Consider the following 18,035-nt stretch of genomic DNA (forward strand, 5'->3'; position numbering starts at 1 on the left):
TGTTCTGTGAGGACGCACAAGAGGGAGTGTTTAACTGTAGCCCAGGGCCTCAGGGAGAAATTCAAAGAGGAGGTGACAGGTAAGTTGGAACTCACCAAAAAAGGGGGAGGAATGGTAGAACAGGCTAGAGAGTACTGGAGAAGGAACAAACTTGAGTTTGTAAGCCCTTGACTGACAGCTGGCTACCAAAATAGCGACCAGGCCTACCTTATACTTATAAGGCACCCAGTTTGTGGATACCAGTGTTTGTCTCATGAGCTCAGCCAGTGCATTCACCTGGGTAGACTTGAGGATTTACCTAATGGGAGAATGCATTTAAGGGAGGGGTAGGACAAATATACCTCAGCAGACTGACTATTTTGCTGAAGGGTTTGACTGGGCACCTGTTTCCCAATGAGGCTGAAGTGTGTCTTTCTCTCATATGAAAGATCACAGGATAATCCCCTAAGATTTCTTAGTTTCATTATTTCATCTACCCACTAGCCAAGGAAGCCATTTGTAAGCCTAATCTATGTTTGGGATCAAATTTTTAAAATAGTTTCCAGAACTCTAACCACAAGTTCACTACATTTGTGTTTAGGAAGTCTGTTTTTGTTTCTGATCTGTTTTATTTGAAGCAACCAAATGAGGTCAGGAAGTAGAAAAGAAAAAAAAAATCTCTCTAACTTGCAGGTCTTGCTCTATTCCTTTATTGTTTATTTTAGATGACTGTGTGTTTCCTAAAGATTAGGGGAAACAGTCATTTAAGGGGGAATGAGCCTAGCCAGTTAGTGTGTGGTAATTTCATGGCAGGGTTTTGGTCAATAAAAGTGTGAGCAAAGTGAGCACACACCCAGAGTCCAAGTCATAGTCAGGCAGTGGATGAGCAGTGACTGATAAAGATTCAGTATTTTCCACTATACCTGTGTCCTGCTCCCTAAACTATCTAGACTTTAACATGTCCCTTTTACTGCACCTCAGAAAATGGAGCAATAGAGAAAGGAACTTCTGTCTTTTGTGGAAGTTTTGTAAACTTGAAGTAGTATAGAAGATTATTTCTAACTCCAAAGTCTGTGGTTCCAAGTACCGAGTATTCATAAAAATGGACATCAGCCACAAGGAGGTAGAGAGAACCATGGCCTGGGAGTTAGAATATTTAGGCTTTACCCAGCTTAGTCATAGGTGCCCTGAGGTCTCAGGCAAATTGCTTCTCTTCAATCTCTGAACCTCAAACTCTTCATCTGATGAGTGAGGAAATGGAAGCAGCTCTCTGAAGTTAAACATGCTAAGATCTTTAGTGTTAGGGTGTCTAGAGGTTGATTCCAAGGAATGGAACTGCTATGGAAAGACTTCCCAGAAAGGACCATTGAAGAAAGTTCATGAAATGATAGATGGGGATCACTCCAGGCCAAGTTTAACTAGAGATGTCCCCAGGACAGGGTTGGGGAATGAGGGTCATGGAAGACAGAGGTCCTCACTCACTGCATTCCTAAAATATGGAGTTGGATTAGGTGGAAGATAAAAAATAAGTTTTCTTTTAAATATCAGTTCTAACAATTAATGCCCTGCTGAGGATTCTGAGATGTTCCAAGCTTATGAGAGTGTTGTAATTGATTGGCGATGTCTGCCATGGCCAAAGACAAGGGAAAGGTGGCTTCCCTGCTTGTGTTTGCCATCCCTTAACCAGAAGAACCCCATGCATTTGGTAGGTTTAAAATTGTAAGATGCTACTTAATCCTTTAAAGGCTGTAATGTACTATGTTTAGTTTTAACAAAGACTACCATATCCTCAAACCAAAGTCTGTCTAGAAGAGGAGCCAGAGGGAGTTCTCCTCCCAAGAAAGATGTCCGTTGAGGGCTCCTTGCTCTTCATGGCTCCAGAAGAGACTAGAATCTGAATACTTGGATGATGCTTGGCCACTCTCCAAGAGCAGTTGGCTGATGGAGGAGTGAAGAAGGGAGAGAGAGAATGCTAACATTAATCGAACCCTTACTGTGTGACAGGTAGAGCCACCATGATCCCATATGGTGCTTTATGGACATTAGAAGAAGGCACTCCTTCTTCTGGGCAGGGCGTAGAGCTTGGCAAGCAAAAGATAGGCTGGATATTGGCCACTGCTAGCTGCCTCAGGACACAACCTGAACAGCAGTACATGGCAACCTTGGTGCCAAGTGCTGTACAGCAATGGATAGACATGGTTCTTGCCCTTCAGACAAGGGGAAATAGGTAATTACAGTACACTGTGATAAAGAAAAAGATATGATAAGAGTATAATGAAAGTATCCATCAGGAAATGTTCAGTGTTATCTAAAGGATTGGGGAGGTGGGGATGGGGAGCAAGGCAGGCTGCAGGGAAAAGGGGATACTAAACCTGGGTCTTAAAGGGTGGTTGGTGTTTCAAGTGGACAAGGAAAAGAACTTCAGTTCAAGCTGGGAGAAAGCACAGAGAGGTGGACTCTTGAGTGGCTCCCACCCAGGGTATGGGAGGATGAGCAATGGGAAGTAAAATGTACAGAACAATGGGCAAGATCCAGAAGTCTGGTGTTTGTCTTTCAACAACAGGAAAAAGGGGAGCAAGCTACTGACACTGTACAGACAGGAGATGTTTAGGAGGTGAAATCAGTTGGCCAGGTGCTGGATTTATGGGAGGCTAAAGGAAAAGGAGGAATCTAGGGTGTCACCCAGAGTCTCTGACTTGGGTAAAAAAAAAAAAAAGATGGCAGTACAATTATTATTTAATTGGTACAGAGTTGCCATTTTGGAGGATAGAAAAAAGTTCTGAAGATGATGGGGATGACAGTCACACAACAACGTGAATGTACTTAATGCCACTGAACTGTACCCTTAAAAATGGTTACAATGACCAATTTTATGTTATGTATATTTTGCCACAATTTCTTTAAATGGGGAAAAAATGGCAGTGCTATTAAGAAGAAGAAATGTGGAGAGGGAGATAATGAATCACAGCTCAGAAGCCTCAGCTGTGAATTCATCCGATAATCTCCCACTAGGTCTCAGATACTTCCTATTCTGGATGTTCACTGCACTTTCTTATACAGTTGACCCTTGAACAACACAAGTTTGAATGCAAGGGTCCAGTTATACATGGATTTTTTAAATTTTTTTTAACGTTTATTTATTTTTGAGACAGAGAGAGACAGAGCATGAACGGGGGAGGGTCAGAGAGAGGGAGACACAGAATCTGAAACAGGCTCCAGGCTCTGAGCTGTCAGCACAGAGCCCAACGCAGGGCTTGAACTCATGAACCACGAGATCATGACCTGAGCCGAAGTTGGCCGCTCAACCGACTGAGCCACCCAGGCGCCCCTATGCATGGATTTTTAATAAATATATTAGAGTACTATAAATGTATTTCCTCTTCTTTATGATTTCCTTAACATTTTTTCTTTCTCTTCCTTTGTTATAAAAATATAGTATATAATACATATGACATACACAATATGTGTTCATTGACTGTTGATGTATCAGTGAGGTTTCTGATCAATAATAGGCTATTAGTAGTTAAGTTTTGGAGCAAAGCTATGCACAGATTTTCACCTTTGAGGTGGGTCAGAACCCCTAACCCCTGTGTTGCTTAAGGGTCAAGTGTACTTCCATTACACCATGCTTCTATCATAAATCATGCTTGCATATCTAGCTGCCTCAGAAATGTAAGAACCTTGAGGGCAGTGGCTGCCTTCATTTCATATCCCAGGTGTGTACCTCCACCTTTGACGGGAGGATGGGGGTGGGGAGGGGCCCACAGGAAGTGGGGGGGGTTCCAGCCAGTAGTCTTTAATTCAATTATGTAATAACAGACCTTGTCATCATCTGCTGGCAGGAGTTTGGTATGAGGCTGAAAGAAGACTTGGAATTATTAGAAAAGGAAATGGGCATAAAAGCTGATCAAAAGAAAGAATAAGGGTTGTCCTGGGGTGACACTGTTCAGGCTGGAAACCATTTACTTGTTGTTGTATCAGTGCAATTAGTGGTATGATCTCCTCCAGCTGTGCTCAGCAGCATGCAACTAGAAGCAGAAAGCATAATAGCTGGTGGGATTCAGAGTTGGGGTTTTGCTAGGTAGCTGGGTAGTGAGTACAAAGAAGTAGAGACTGGAAGGTTCCTGTGCTCGACTGCAAGACCCAGTCTGGGCAGGGAAGGGAGTGAATTCAAAATGGAACTGACAGATGGAAGGGCTGAGGGAAGGACCAAAGGGCTGGATGACATCACGGAGCATATGGTGGGGGGATAAAGGAGGTTTATTGGGAGTGAGTGAGTGAGTGAAAAAACAAGGATAAAATGTTGATATGGGAACGTAGGATGTTGAGTTTAAGTCTTTGGAGGTGATGTGGTCCCAAGTAATGACAAGGTCTGGAATGTGGCCCCCAAGTGAGTGGCTAAATTAAGTTTAAGGGGGATGATATTGAGCAGGTCAAGGAACTGGCAGGCTGGAGAATTGATGGGTCATCTACCAGTAAGGGGAGGAATCTTCCTTGTAGGGCCGAAAACCAGGCTAAACTCCTGAACTTTGCAACCAAAACTTCCTGCTACTCTCTCTGCCCTTCCTCAGCTGCAGGCAGGGGTGGAAATGGAAGGACATAGTGGATGAGAAGTACAGGATAACACTTGGAAGAGGGCCCTGCAGCTCCTGGGATCTATATGCTCCTCAGAGGCTAAGGACTGGTTCAGCCATGCTGCTGCTGCCAGCCCCTTGGCCTGCAACCTCTGTGTGCTCAGCCACAGGCCTGGTGACTTTTTATTGTTGATATTCAATGTTTCTTTGGGGCACCTTTGGACATTGTGAACTGAACAATAGAGATAAGACTGGATTACACTGGCTTTGATCTGCTGCAGGACAGGATAGTCTGACTTTGTGGTTGCTGAAATAAGGGAAATTCTCCAAACTAACACCATCCTTTGTTCCCAAGCTTCAAATTACCTGATTAAAACGCTGAGACTTGAAAGGTAGGTTTAAAGCCAATGATTCACCTCACGTAGAGTTGTAATGATTTTCAAAGTCTCACACTCAAAATGTTTGATATTGAAAACATCCAGCCCTCAGGTAAAATGAATTACATTTTACTTCAGTAAGTGGAAGGGGTCATCTGAATCTCTCCCAGCGACCCAGAAACGGTTTCATGAGCCAAAAACCACCCCTATGGTTTCCAAAATGTCCCATAGAAGGTGAGACCCTCCCACTGAGAGTCCTTGCTATCGACAATGGAAGTGGGAATGAAAATCGGGTACAAGTATGTGGGGATCATGAAATCAGTAGGACCTGAGGAGTAAAGGAGGAGGGAGGGTCTAAAAATGACTCCTTGATTTCTGGTTTTTGGGACTGGGGGTTGTGGTTCTTTTAACATGGGAGGAGACACAGGACTGGGGTGGAAGAGGGTAAGGAGTTCAGTTCTTGCTTTTTTTTTTGCTTGAGATGACCTGAAGCACTGCCAGCCAAAAGGAAGCAAGTTGGAAGCCTGGAGCTGTGGAGGGGACCAGGTGTGCAAATGTGAAGTCAGATGTCACTGGCGAATAGATGGTGGTTTTGGCCAGAAGAGTGAACACAGCTGTCCAGGACTAGGGGGAGAGTAGAAGGCTGAGGTGGACCCCAGGGGCCCTGGGCAGGGGACGATGTGAGGGTGGGGGCTCCACACCCACTGCACACCTCCTTCCGCTGTCTGTCTGTGAGGGCTGCCTTGTCTAGCGTAACCAAGACAGGCCTGAGGTGGCACTAGTCTCTGGCCTTTCCCTGTCACCCTCAATTCTACGACATCCTCTCATTAGCATGGACAGTTTCCTACTTCTTAACAAATAACCCTGGGGGTTCCTATGTGTCTCTCTACCAGGGCACAAGCATCCCTTGCTCCCCACCCAGCCTTGGCCACTTTGCTAGACAAACTTTATGTTATAATATAAATTATGATAACAAACTTTGTATAGCACCTCACAATTTATAAAATACTTTTCACAGGCTTGGCACTCTTTTTTATCTTTAGTTTGTTTTTTGGTACTTAAAAAAACTATTCCTTACACCAATCCTGTGAGTTAGGAATCATTATCCCCATTTTATGTATGAAAAGACTCACATGGTAATGCATCTAAGGCCACACAGCTGTGGGTGATGGAAGTTGGTCTCAAAATGGGGTCCTCTGATGCTAGAACCCACACCTGTTAACTGCCCATAGCACCATTTTCACACCAGATGAACACAGTTAGGCATAAAGGCATCGAATCCATTCAAATGGGAAACCACTCCCTCACCCCACCCTCTGTTACAGTGGGCCACTTAAGTCCTGAGATGATATAGAAACCAAGTCAAGATGCCAGCTTCCTCCAGTGGGTATAATACAAAGATCACGAGCTTCCATTGGTATGAAGGTCGAAAACAGGCAAAACCCAACAAGATAATCTTTTAATGGTTTATCCACCTGTGGTAAAACTACAAGGAAAAACTAGCATTGGTTAATGTAAAATTCAGGATGGTGATTTCTCAGAGGGCCATCAAAGGAGCTGGCGACATTCTATTCCTCAGGCCAGGTAGTAGGTAGCTGGGCTTGTGTAAATTCTTAAACCAGACATGCGTGAATTATGTGTTTGTACATAAACCTGCAACAAAGAGACAGCTATACTGCTGCCTACAAATAATAAGGTATTCGGAGGAAGAGGAGAGCACAGAAGGAAAAGAAGGAAAAGAAGGCAAGAGTCTGGAGAACCTGGCAAAAAACATGGCAGGCTAGGAAGGAAAATAGAGGCTGGTCTCTAGAGCCTGGATTCTAGACCCGGCCAGATCTGCATTTAAATCTCAAACTTCATCTCTTAGGAGCTGGACAGGCAAGATCTCAGAGTGCCTCCGTTTCCTCATCTGTAAAAGAACAAAAGAGGTACATTCCAAGGTTGTCATAAGAATTAAGTGAGAAAACATGTAGCGCCTAGAATGGTGTTAGCCACCTAGTTCACGTTCTCCCTTTGCTTTCTTACCTCACCTCTCCCTCGCTCCGTGCCCACTCCTTCCGCCAGCACAGCTGAGTCTAAAAGCAGCCCCACTGCTCTTCTCCACAGTTATTTATAGCCAGGGCCACCTGTGAGCGGCCTGGAAAGGAGGCCTGCTGGCCCAGGCTCCGACGCCCGGCTCATGTGTCACCACAATCCAGACTCTGGCGCTGCGGCTGAAGGGCAGTGATATAAATAGTTCACGCTGGGGCCACCTCTTTTTTAGAGAGAAATGCTGTGCCTACCCAAACTTTTTTATAATGCTGCAGGAGTTTTCAGCCCCGGCCACGATGTTTGCTGTCTGCTGACGGGAAAGTCTTCCTCAATTTATGGTTCATACCCCATCCTTCTGAAGTGCTGGTTATGTTCAAAACTCTGCCAGAAAAGGTTTGTATTTTTTTTTTTATGTGTACCAGAATGAAAACTGGCTGAGTTTTTTGTTTTGTTATCGTTGTTTTTTTGTTTTTTAATGTCTTGCGGTTAATAAGCACATCAATTTCAGAGAACATCTCTTGTTTTTTTCCAGGGATATCTAATAACTGAAATCTTCACACAGCCCCCCAATATTCTTGCCTGTTTTATTATTATTTCTCTTAGCCCTTATTATTTTCTGAGTTCTGTTTCTCCCTGGTCATTAATGAACACAATTCAAGCTTCCCACATTCCTTATTAATCCTCAATTTCCTCCCAAACCCTTCATGAAAACGCCACTCTGATGCCCTAAAGCTAATGACAGGTCAAGATCACAATCCTGGTAATCAGCCTATTTTTTGAGGGGTTGCTCTGTGTGCCTATCTTACTGGTAACCATTAAAAAAAAAAAGGAGTAGATCTAGAAATACACAGGGCACTCAAGTATTTACTAAGTACAGTGTTGAAAAATGGCGATTTGGAAACACTCTAATTTTTCTATGTAAGTGGACACCTATTTAACAACCTAGGTTTCTTACCCTTTCTTTCCCCATGCCCCAGCTTTATTGAGATATAACTAATAAATAAATTGTATATATTTAAAGTGTACAATATGACATATGTGTACAATGTGAAATGATTACCATAATTAATGAACATACCAATCACCTCACATAGTTACCTTCTTTTGTGTGTGGTAAGAACACTTACCTGCTCTGCTAACAACTTCCAGATATGCAATACATTATTATTAACTATAGGTACCATGCTGTACATTAGATCCTCAGAATTTATTCATCTTCTAACTGAAAATTTGTACCCTTTGACCAACACCTATCCATTTCCTACCCCTTGGTAACCACCTTTCTATGAGTTCAACTTTTTGTTTTTTTAGATTCCATATATAAGTGAGATTGTGCCACATGTGTCTTTCCTATCTGGCTTATTTTACTTACCATAATATTCTCCAGGTTCATCCATGTTGTTGCAAATGGCAGGGTTTCTTTTTTTTGTTCATGTCTGAATAATATTTCTCTGTGTGTGTGTGTGTGTGTGCACACACATGTGTGTGTTTCACATTTTTTAATCCATTTATCCATCCACTGGGCACTTCAATTATTTCCATAGCTTGGCTATTATGAGCAATGCCGCAGTAGACATGAGAGTGTAGTAATCTCTTTGAGATACTGATTTTGGATACATACCCAGAAGTGAGAGGATCGTATAGTAGTTGTACATGCCAAAGAATGAAACTGGACCCCTCACAAAATCTTTCACCTCTCACAAAAATTAAGTTGAAGTGGATTAGAGACTAAAAATAACATCAGAAACTCTCAGAGGAGAATGGGAAAAGCTCCTTGACATTGGTCTTGGTGATGACTTTTTGGATGTAACACCAAAAGCATGGGCAACAAAAGCAAAAATAAATAAGCAGAACTACCCCAAACTAAAAAGCTTCTGCTTAACAAAGGAAATAACAAAAATAAAAGGCAACTTACAGAATGGGAGAAATATTTGCAAACTATGTATCTGATAAGGGGGTAGTACCTAAAATATGTAAGGAACTCCACAACTAAACAACAATAAAATCTGATTTTAAAATGGGCAGAGGCCCTGAATAGATATTTTTCCAAAGAAGACCTACACATGGCCAATAGGCATATGAAAAGGTGCTCAACAGCACTACTCATCAGAGAGATGCAAATCAAAACCACAATGAGAGATCACCTCACACCTGTTAGGAGGGCCATTGTCAAAACACAAAAGACCACCAAGTGTTATCAAGGATGTGAAGAAAAGGGAACACTTGTATACTGTGAATGGGAATGTAAGTTGGTACAGCCATGATGGAAAACAGTATGGAGGTTCCTCAAATAATTAAAAATACAACCACTCTTTCTTTCACTGAAGAATTTTATGTGTTTTTAAGATATACAGAAAAATACTACCTTCTTTCAGTTAGATCATATGTTTCTACTTTTTCTTCACTTGAACATTAATATTTAAGATCCAGGGTTTAGGTTGCATGTTTAAAAAACATTGAAAAATATCTATGCTTTGCTTATAGGTATTCCCTCAGGGCAATGTTGTCTGAATATGGGTTCCTGCTAGGAATTTATTTGTGATCCTCGTAACCTATCAGTGGTCATACAAACACATTGTGCTGTGTTTATGGTCACCGTGGTTTTAAACAAAGAGAAACACATTGCTTTAAATGCCTCACTCCAGGACTTACCTTGTCCAAAGGCATAAACCCTGGTTCATGAATAGTTTTGTTGTTCTGTTTTTTTAGATATTAACCTGTAATTATTATCCTATATTATATCGTGAAAATGTTTAACCAATATTCTTATTCAAAGATATTATCCCCATCAATGCTCATATATTTTTATATGTGTCTTAGAAACTTCTTAATATTTCTTTGTGTTGGTTATACCCACAGGCAGCTTTTCAAGCCTTAAAGCTAACTCTACAGCTGATAGCCCCTCTCCATGACATTGTGGCCTACCTTTTCAGTTTTGCTAAACTTGGAAATTGCTCAACATGTTTTAAATTTCCTCTAAGTGCTAACCCTTTGAAAGGTGACTGGGGAGGAACTGAGGGCATTGGTAAGTGATTAAAGGTGATTCAAATCACCTTCAATATTCGCTTGAAATTCTATGAAGCTCTTCCTGCACCCCTACTGCCCCAACTTTACTGCAGTATAATTGGCAAATAAAATTGTAAGCTATTTAAAGTGTACAATGTGATAACTTGATATGCTCACACATTGTAAAAAGATTTCTCCCATCTAGTTAATTAATATGAAGCTCTTAATACTTGGAAAGACAACTAAAATATTTTTTCATAAATGACAGTGAGAAGAAGGACAAAGGGCAAAACGTCATAATATAGTGTCTCCAAACTAATTAATTCCACATTTATAGGCTAATCCACAAGGTAAAGCAAGTCAAGAGTGGCAAGCCTGGCTTTTTACCCTGTATCGGCCACTTGGTTACTGGAAGCTGGACATTTTATTCTGTGGATCTTTGTCCATCTATAAAATGGGGATGATAATACCTGTTTCATGGAGATGTTCTGTGGATTAAAATCTCTGTAAAATTTCTACAAGAATGTACATCCCCCTACTGCACAATAGTTTTATTTCATTCCCTTTCTGGCCTATGTGAGCTAACGTGGCAAGGTCAGAACCAAGCATTTATTGTCAAGAATTCTTGCAGACAGTCCTCTGTGAGCTGACAGTAGCCTGATGGTCCTGAAGTAAGAATGATTGAGGCTTTAGTTTTATTTGCCAAGTGCTAATCCATAAACCCTAACTAAGCACTAAGTTCTAAGATAAATGCACAAGGTAAATTAAAGATTCTGAAATGCTTAGTAAACTGGGTTAATCAAAAGTAGGGAAACTGATCTTGTTATTTTAATAATTTGACTCCCAGTCAAATTATGTCATTAGTTAATGTAAATGTGATAACATATTGTAACAGAGTAGCCAAGGATTTTAATATTTTTGACGTTTATTTATTTTTGAGAGACTGAGAGAGAGCACGAACAGGAGAGGGGCAAAGAGAGAGGGAGACACAGAATCTGAAGCAGGCTCCAGGCTCTGAGCTGTCAGCACAGAGCCTGCCGCATGGGTTCATTCAAACCCATGAACCGTGAGATCATGACCTGAGCAGAAGTCAGACGCTTAACCCCATGTAGCCAAGGATTTTAAAGGATGAGAAGAGCCAACAAAATGAGCTAATAATATGCCTATTCTAACCTAGTTGTCTTCAAACAAGTGTAATATACTCTGAATCTATTCCTCTCTGGCCAGTGTATAAAGGAAATATGTTTGTGGGAGACCCTGATTTGTTTGCTGGTAGATTTGCATTGCGCTAATGAGCACGGAAGGAATCTGTAAACCTTCAGATAGGAGACTCTAGGGGAGCGTATGAGTGGTGATCCTGGAGGAAGATTGATGCCTGTATCTGAGGACAGGCAGCATGAAGAAGGGATGGAATGGTGCTGACTCAGCAGAAAACACAGAATTTTCACAGGCTAATGAGACTGCAAAACTACTAGCAAATCTTCCATGTAAGAATCAAGAGAGAAGTTCCAAAGCATGCTTAGAGCCTTTCCTTTTACTAATTCCGGGACTGTTATAAAAGGGGTTTACTCAGAAAATAAACTAAGACACTCTTAGAGGAGCTGCTAGGTTTGGGGAAGGTATGGGGACCGGGCTTTAGATGAGGGACAGGAGAAAGGATGCCATCCCTGTCCTTGAGACACACGGAGATGAGATAGAAGCCTAGATAGAGCCAGAGTCAACTTTCCATAGAGGCTGCATAGGAACTTCTACAGCAGCTGGGAGGGCGGAGCCTGCGGGGAAGGTGATGTGGGGGGTACTTGCTCTCACTAGAATCAATGGAGAAGACTAGGAGGGATGGTCCTGGTAAGACAAGAAAAGGACTCTGGCAAAGGTGACAGGCAGACTGCACATGGCCAGTCCAGAGAATGGTGTACCTACTGGTGTGACACTGAGGAACAGTAGGAAATGAGGCCAAATTGTTGAGGACCTGGAATTCAGGATGAAGGAAATTGGTTTCTTGCTATTTATATGCTTATGAACCAGAAACCATTGAAACATGTGGGGCCCAGGCTTTCCAAGGTGTGCAATTAGAGGCATGCACCCTGTCATGTTGCCAGCAAAAACATTTGTGCTCCAGGGAGAATGTGCAAAGTTTTGCATACTCTGCTGAAAATAGATAAAGAGCAAACTGAACTAAAAAAAGAAAAATCCCACTCTGTGATAATCATCTTTTTAAAAAGCCTAGGTTGCTCAGTTCCTGGCCTGCTTCCCAGAGGAGACAAGGAGAGCTAAGGTGAAAAGAGATGGGTCTGTTCATATCCTTGCCCACCTCCTCTTGGCTATTGCCAAGCTATTTGGAGTTTGACTTCTGTGGGCTCATATGCTTTAAAATAATTTCTAAGGGGACCCTCCAGATCTCAGCTTTGGCCCTGCCATTTGACTGAGGAAGCAGCTCTTAGACACTGTGCACCAGCTCTGTGGACCTGCCCAATCCTTTCCTTCCCTGAAAGTCAGCAACTCCCTTTGGAGTCAGCAGAGGATGTAATCAGCCTGTGGGAGTTTACACTGTGATTTCCTTGTAAAGGTTTAGGAGGCCAATTAAAGCCCAAATACTGTCCACTAAACTTAGAGTTTCAGGAACTCTAGAGACAAGCTGAGAACAAAGTGTGCTGGCTCTGAGTATTCACATGGAGACAGGGCCACTATGATTTCGACCTCACCCCTCCCCCTGCCCCCACTTCTCTCTCTCTCTGATTTCCCAAATAAGACCCTCCTGGGGAAGTCTCATTTGTTTCCTGATGTTTCCTGGCTCAGGGTCTCCTCCCAACCCCAACACCACAACTACATGGTAACCATCTGCCCCATCCTCACAGTCAGGCTTTCTGCCCTGCCCGCCAGCCACCTCCCCTCCCACCAAGCAGCTGCTTGATGCCATGAGGCAAGGGAAGCCTAAATGAGGATGGTAAAGTCAGTTAATAACAAAGAAAGGGTAGTCCCCACCTCTGCATCTGTGTTTTAATGATAATACTACCTATCAACACAGAACAATTTTGCTGGGAAGTGATCATATAAACATGCACACACATCACGTATATGAACAACAATGGAAATAATGAAAAGAGAACGATTACCTGCAATCCAACCATTCTAACAAGTGAGATATTTTTATTTACCTTTACTGCCTTCTAGCCCTTGTCCAAACACACTTTACATTTCACAGAGCTTTAATCACGGGGTATATGCAACTTTATATTCCTTTTTCATTGTCATGGCAGAGGATTATAAACCGTTCCCCCCTGGTTGCTGCTTCACCTGACAGCATGTAATGCTTGCAGACGGTCCCACTAGGCCTTGAACAAATAAGGTTCACTGATTACCACTAAATAGGGCTTCCATCCACCACCAAAATTCTTGTGCAGTTCACTCTAACATGACCCCTCTTCTGGAGGAAGTTTCTTTTCAGTCCGATATGACCATCAGATTTATAGAGGAGTCATAAAAATGTTGGTGATTGGGTCCAATTTTGCAGCGGCTGGAAAAGTACCTAAAAACCATTTTTCTCTTCTATGTAAAGCATCAAATGGATATGAAATCTGGACTTCTCATGTTTTCCTAAAGCCAAAAGCATGTATCACAAGTGTTAGCAACTATTCTCAGTCCTGGTTCTGCCCTGGTCAGGCTCTCATGGACAGCTTCCCCATTCCCTCAATTCCTCTTTCATCTAGAAATGTGGGAAGAAATCCAATGCCAGGCCAGATAGGGTAGAAGGCTGCTCAAGACTGGACAAGCTATTGAGAGAGTAACTCTGCAAATGCCTCATGAATATCCCATCTGTCTTCTGCCTTGGGCTACATATCAGGCACAGAGATCAGTTTCCATAGTCTTCTTCCCATAACTGTGATGTCCTCTCAACTAGAAAGCTATCACTGTCCTCACTGGGAGTTGGCAAACATTTCAGATCAGCTGACATTCCAATAGCCCTGGAAGTGTGGGCCCACCTACTACCCTACTAGTGCTCCCTAAGGACTCATTATTTTCTTGCTTCGCTCTCCCATTCTGACTAACTCCTCTCCTGGGCCAATAATAGAGATGGTATTAAGTCATCTATACCCAGGCCAGTTTCTTCAACCCAGTACTGAGTGTTGCAAAAGGTCCCTAACTTAGATTTCCATTCAAAACACATGAAAGTCTACTTATGTCCAGTCCACTTTTGCAGTAAGGATCCAAGAAACAAATCAGTTTAGGATCTCTCACACCTCCTAAAATGATGATAATCTCCTAGAAGAAGGTGTGTGTGCATGTGTGGTGTGTGTGCACACATGCACACATATGGGTGTGCATATTTCTTGCTTGCCTTAGATGGTCTTGAGTCTTCTTTAATCCATGAGCCAGTGAGAGAATGAGCCAGTGACAGAGAGGCTGATTTGTATGGCATGGTTGTGGGAAATGAATGCTGGTTTGTAATCTATAATAACTTCAAGCCCCTAACAGCTCTACTGAGACCTATATTTTCCCATTCCTTGTCATTCTTTTATTCAGTCTAGAGGCTATAGCCTTGTAAAATTTAAAACTTTCATTCAACAGCATGTTCTTATTCTGAAAAGCAAAGCAAATTTTTATCTTATTGAGGGAGGAAGGAAGGAAGGGAAGATAAATCAGACCTTGGGCTCTACAATATAACTTTGCTAGTCTTGCAAAACATATAATTAGCATGTTCACAAACAAAGAGAAGTACTTTAGGTAAAAAGTTAGCTTTGGAGGTGAATGATGGCTCATTAGGTTAGCCACGGTAGCCTGTAGGTCACACTATCTGACGAAAATGTCATCCATCTTCCAGGGTCTGAGCTTCAAGAACTGCAGAAAATGATTGACAGCCTTCAGAGCCCCCAGGACCCTGTCCACGTGTCCCAGGCACTCCTCCTTCGAAGGGAGGTTATATTTTTGCAGTTTGATGCTGCGGTGCGGCACCTCATCCGGTAAGGGCTGGAGCGCCGGATCCTGTCCAGTTCATTGTGTAGGGCAGGTGCTTCTGAGCGACCACTGGGGGAGGCCACTCTTGGCAAGATTGAATACCGAGCTTAAAATAGGGCATAACCTGAGCCAGAGCACTGTGGCTACCGAAAGCATTCTGCTGCAAAGGCTGTCCAAGCAGCGTGTGTTCTTGTCCGATCATAGTATTCTCAATGTTATTAAATGTGCCCTAAATACAGTTAGTTTGCACAACAATCACTGCTTTCAATGTTCAGGTTGTTGAATTGGGAATGATGTTTTTCATACCTCTGAAGATGATTCTAAGAGTTTTGTTTATGTTTTTCAGCCCTTAATCATCTTTCAAAAGAACAGAATTTTCACTGCACGTGTGAAGCCAGTGGAACTGGCTGAGTTAAATTTATAAATTCAAATAAATAAATTGTGGGTATTAAGTGTTCTGCATACAAAAAAGAATGTCTATCTGGTTAATTAATCATGACTGATGAGAAAATTAGTTGGGACTGAGAGTCACACTGTTTCTAGGATAAATAATAAGTTTGGTATGGGAAGGGAAGAGGTCAGGCCTAAGGGTCTCTGCTTACTCTTAAATCGTCAATATCAATTAACTTCCTTTGATTAATTCCCAGTATAAGTACTTAGCCAAGGAGGAAGACCTCAGGAGGCTGTGCTCTTACCTGTGGATTATAATCACATTTCACTGCTAGCATGGGTATCCATAGAGGATGTAAATGTAGGGTTTGAACTGAACTGTATTTTCTCTTCCTACTCTGCATTTTCTTTACTCTGAGCATCAAGGATCTCTGTATTCAAATTAATTCAGCAGAAGAAAACAATTGGACGAATTGATTTCTTTTTTATTGATAAACAACTTTCTGAGCTGTAGCTTAGTTGAGCAGGTAGAATATAAAGGCTCCAATTTTTTCAGGATGGCCATTCATTAGTCCTCTGACTCTGAAACCCCAGGTCAGAATTTGGAAGGAATTCACGTAGGGTGAAGACAGAACTATACCCCGGAGGTTCTGTTTGGATTCCAGCTGTGCAGGGTTCAGCTTGCTACTGTTCTCCCAGAGGAACCATTCTGCTTCCCCTAGGAATTCCTTTGAGGGGCTTCCTTTGTCCTGGCACACTCAGTGCTCAGGAATAGAGGGCACTGTGTTCTATGTCTGGTTTCAGTATATTCAGTATATTTTTCAAAAGACTTTGGAGGGAACCACTCGGGACGGTATGTCTCCACTAGGCCTTTATTCATCACATTTCCTCCAGCCTTTATCTTCAGAGCTCTTCCGGGCTTGTGTGTATTTGGAATCGCACAGTTAGTAAGTGGCAGACTAGAAGTAGAACCTAGGTGCATTTGACTCTAAAGTCTTAGAACTAGGATGGATGCCAGACAGCAGTGTGGGTCGAAAAATAGACTCTGGAAAGAAGGCAGGGAACAGGAGGAAAAGAGAAGTAAGGGATAAATGTCATCCCACTTGATGATTTCACGGCTAAACCTGCAAACAAGGAAAAGTCCTTAGATAATCAAGAGGCAGGAAGGACAGGGAAGTTCCCTCACCCTTCCCCAGAGTTCATAACTCTGAGCAAACATGACTGTTTACCCAAGGGAAGTTTTTGCTTATAGAAACTCAAGACTTCTCCAGAATTTGAAAAGAAAGAACTGAACTTTTACCTGGAATGAGAGTAACATGCTTCTATAGACTGGGGGAAATTGAGGAAGGATGTAGCTCAAGGACATCAAGATAGTGGCCCATCAATCACCTAATATCTGGCTCCTGCTTCTATGTGGCATAATCAGCTCTGGTTGCAGGGTAGATGCAGTCTAAGCACAGAAGTCTCACTCTGCCCCTGTCAACCTGCCCTCTGATGTGGGAAACAAAGGCAAAAGGAAATGGCAGATAAAATTACATTTCCTTATGACCTGCAGCCCTTTGATAAATACTTGAGGCAGGCAGAGTATAACATTTCTCCAGGAACTCCCTACTGTCTTCATGTTAATACTTTGCTAGGAGGAAAAACAACCTTTGCTTGACAACAGCTAGGCCTCCAGTATCCATGAGTCTTCTTTACCATGTGAAAATACCTTTGGAAACTTCCCCTGGACTTTATCTCTCCCAACTCCCAGGTGTATAATCAGTCTCTCCTCACAATCCCCGGGCAGCTCTTCCTTCCCACAGGTCCTGTCCCCCTGCTTTAACAAAACCACCTTTTTGCACCCAAGTTGTCTCAAGATTTCTTTGTTGACCATTGGCTCCGGACCCTACCATCACTCCAAACCACATCACCTACCAAGCTCCTGGCAGAAATTGGTATTGTCCTCTAATACCATTGGAACCACGTTGCCCAGGGCCTGTCACCTCTGCGCATGTCCACCAACCTGTAGAAGTTATTTATTAGCCAGTGCAAGAAATGCCTGAGAAGTGAGCTTATCTTTAATTTCAGGTGATATAATCATTTGTGTTGAAAGTAAATGCTTGGGTGGTACAGTGGTTCTAATCCATCTTAACTATTTAAGTCAGGGGTCATCAAACTTCTGTCATAGGCCTGATTTTTGTATGGCCTGTGGGCTAAGGATGGCTTTTACATCTTTAAATGGTTGGAGGAAAAAATTCAAGAAAAGAGTAGTATTTTGTGACTCATGAAAATTATATGGAATTCAAATTTCAGTGTCCATAAATGAAGGTTTTTGAAACATAGTCATGCCTATTCATTTGTAAATTATCTTAGACTGCTTCCACACAGAACTGAGTAGTTGCACAAGAGACCATATGATCCACAAAGCTGAAAATGTTTACTATCTGACCTTTTAAGAAAGATTTTGCCACACCCTGATTTAAACAGCGTTTCCCTGTTTCTTGAGTGCTATTGGGCAAGTTGTGCTGGTCAGACCCACCCTAACAGAAGACACAGGCCAGGGTTTATCAAATGAGGTGTCTGATTGAGTTGTGATGGGAACCCATGACCTGTTATCAATGTTTCGAAAGGCATGATGAAAAAGACACATTTGCCCCAAAGCTTTGCAAGTAAACAAAATGTCAAACTTCTTTCTTTTTAAAAATTTTTTAATGTTTTTATTTATTTTTGAGACCAAGAGAGA

At 42.2% G+C, this 18,035-nt stretch overlaps 1 protein-coding gene across 1 annotated transcript in view; it reads left to right on the forward strand.

Annotated features, from left to right (window-relative positions):
- The first annotated feature begins 14,576 nt into the window (after positions 1 to 14,576).
- Positions 14,577 to 18,035, forward strand: part of LOC122490519 (coiled-coil domain-containing protein 162-like) — a 68,979-nt gene continuing 65,520 nt past the window's right edge. The window contains exon 1 of the mRNA XM_043593188.1: positions 14,577 to 14,925. Coding sequence (XP_043449123.1) covers positions 14,813 to 14,925 — 113 coding nt within the window. The 5' untranslated portion in view covers positions 14,577 to 14,812. The remainder of the gene's footprint in view (positions 14,926 to 18,035) is intronic.

Source organism: Prionailurus bengalensis, chromosome B2 (assembly GCF_016509475.1).
Source record: "Prionailurus bengalensis isolate Pbe53 chromosome B2, Fcat_Pben_1.1_paternal_pri, whole genome shotgun sequence".
Classification (NCBI taxonomy): domain Eukaryota; kingdom Metazoa; phylum Chordata; class Mammalia; order Carnivora; family Felidae; genus Prionailurus; species Prionailurus bengalensis.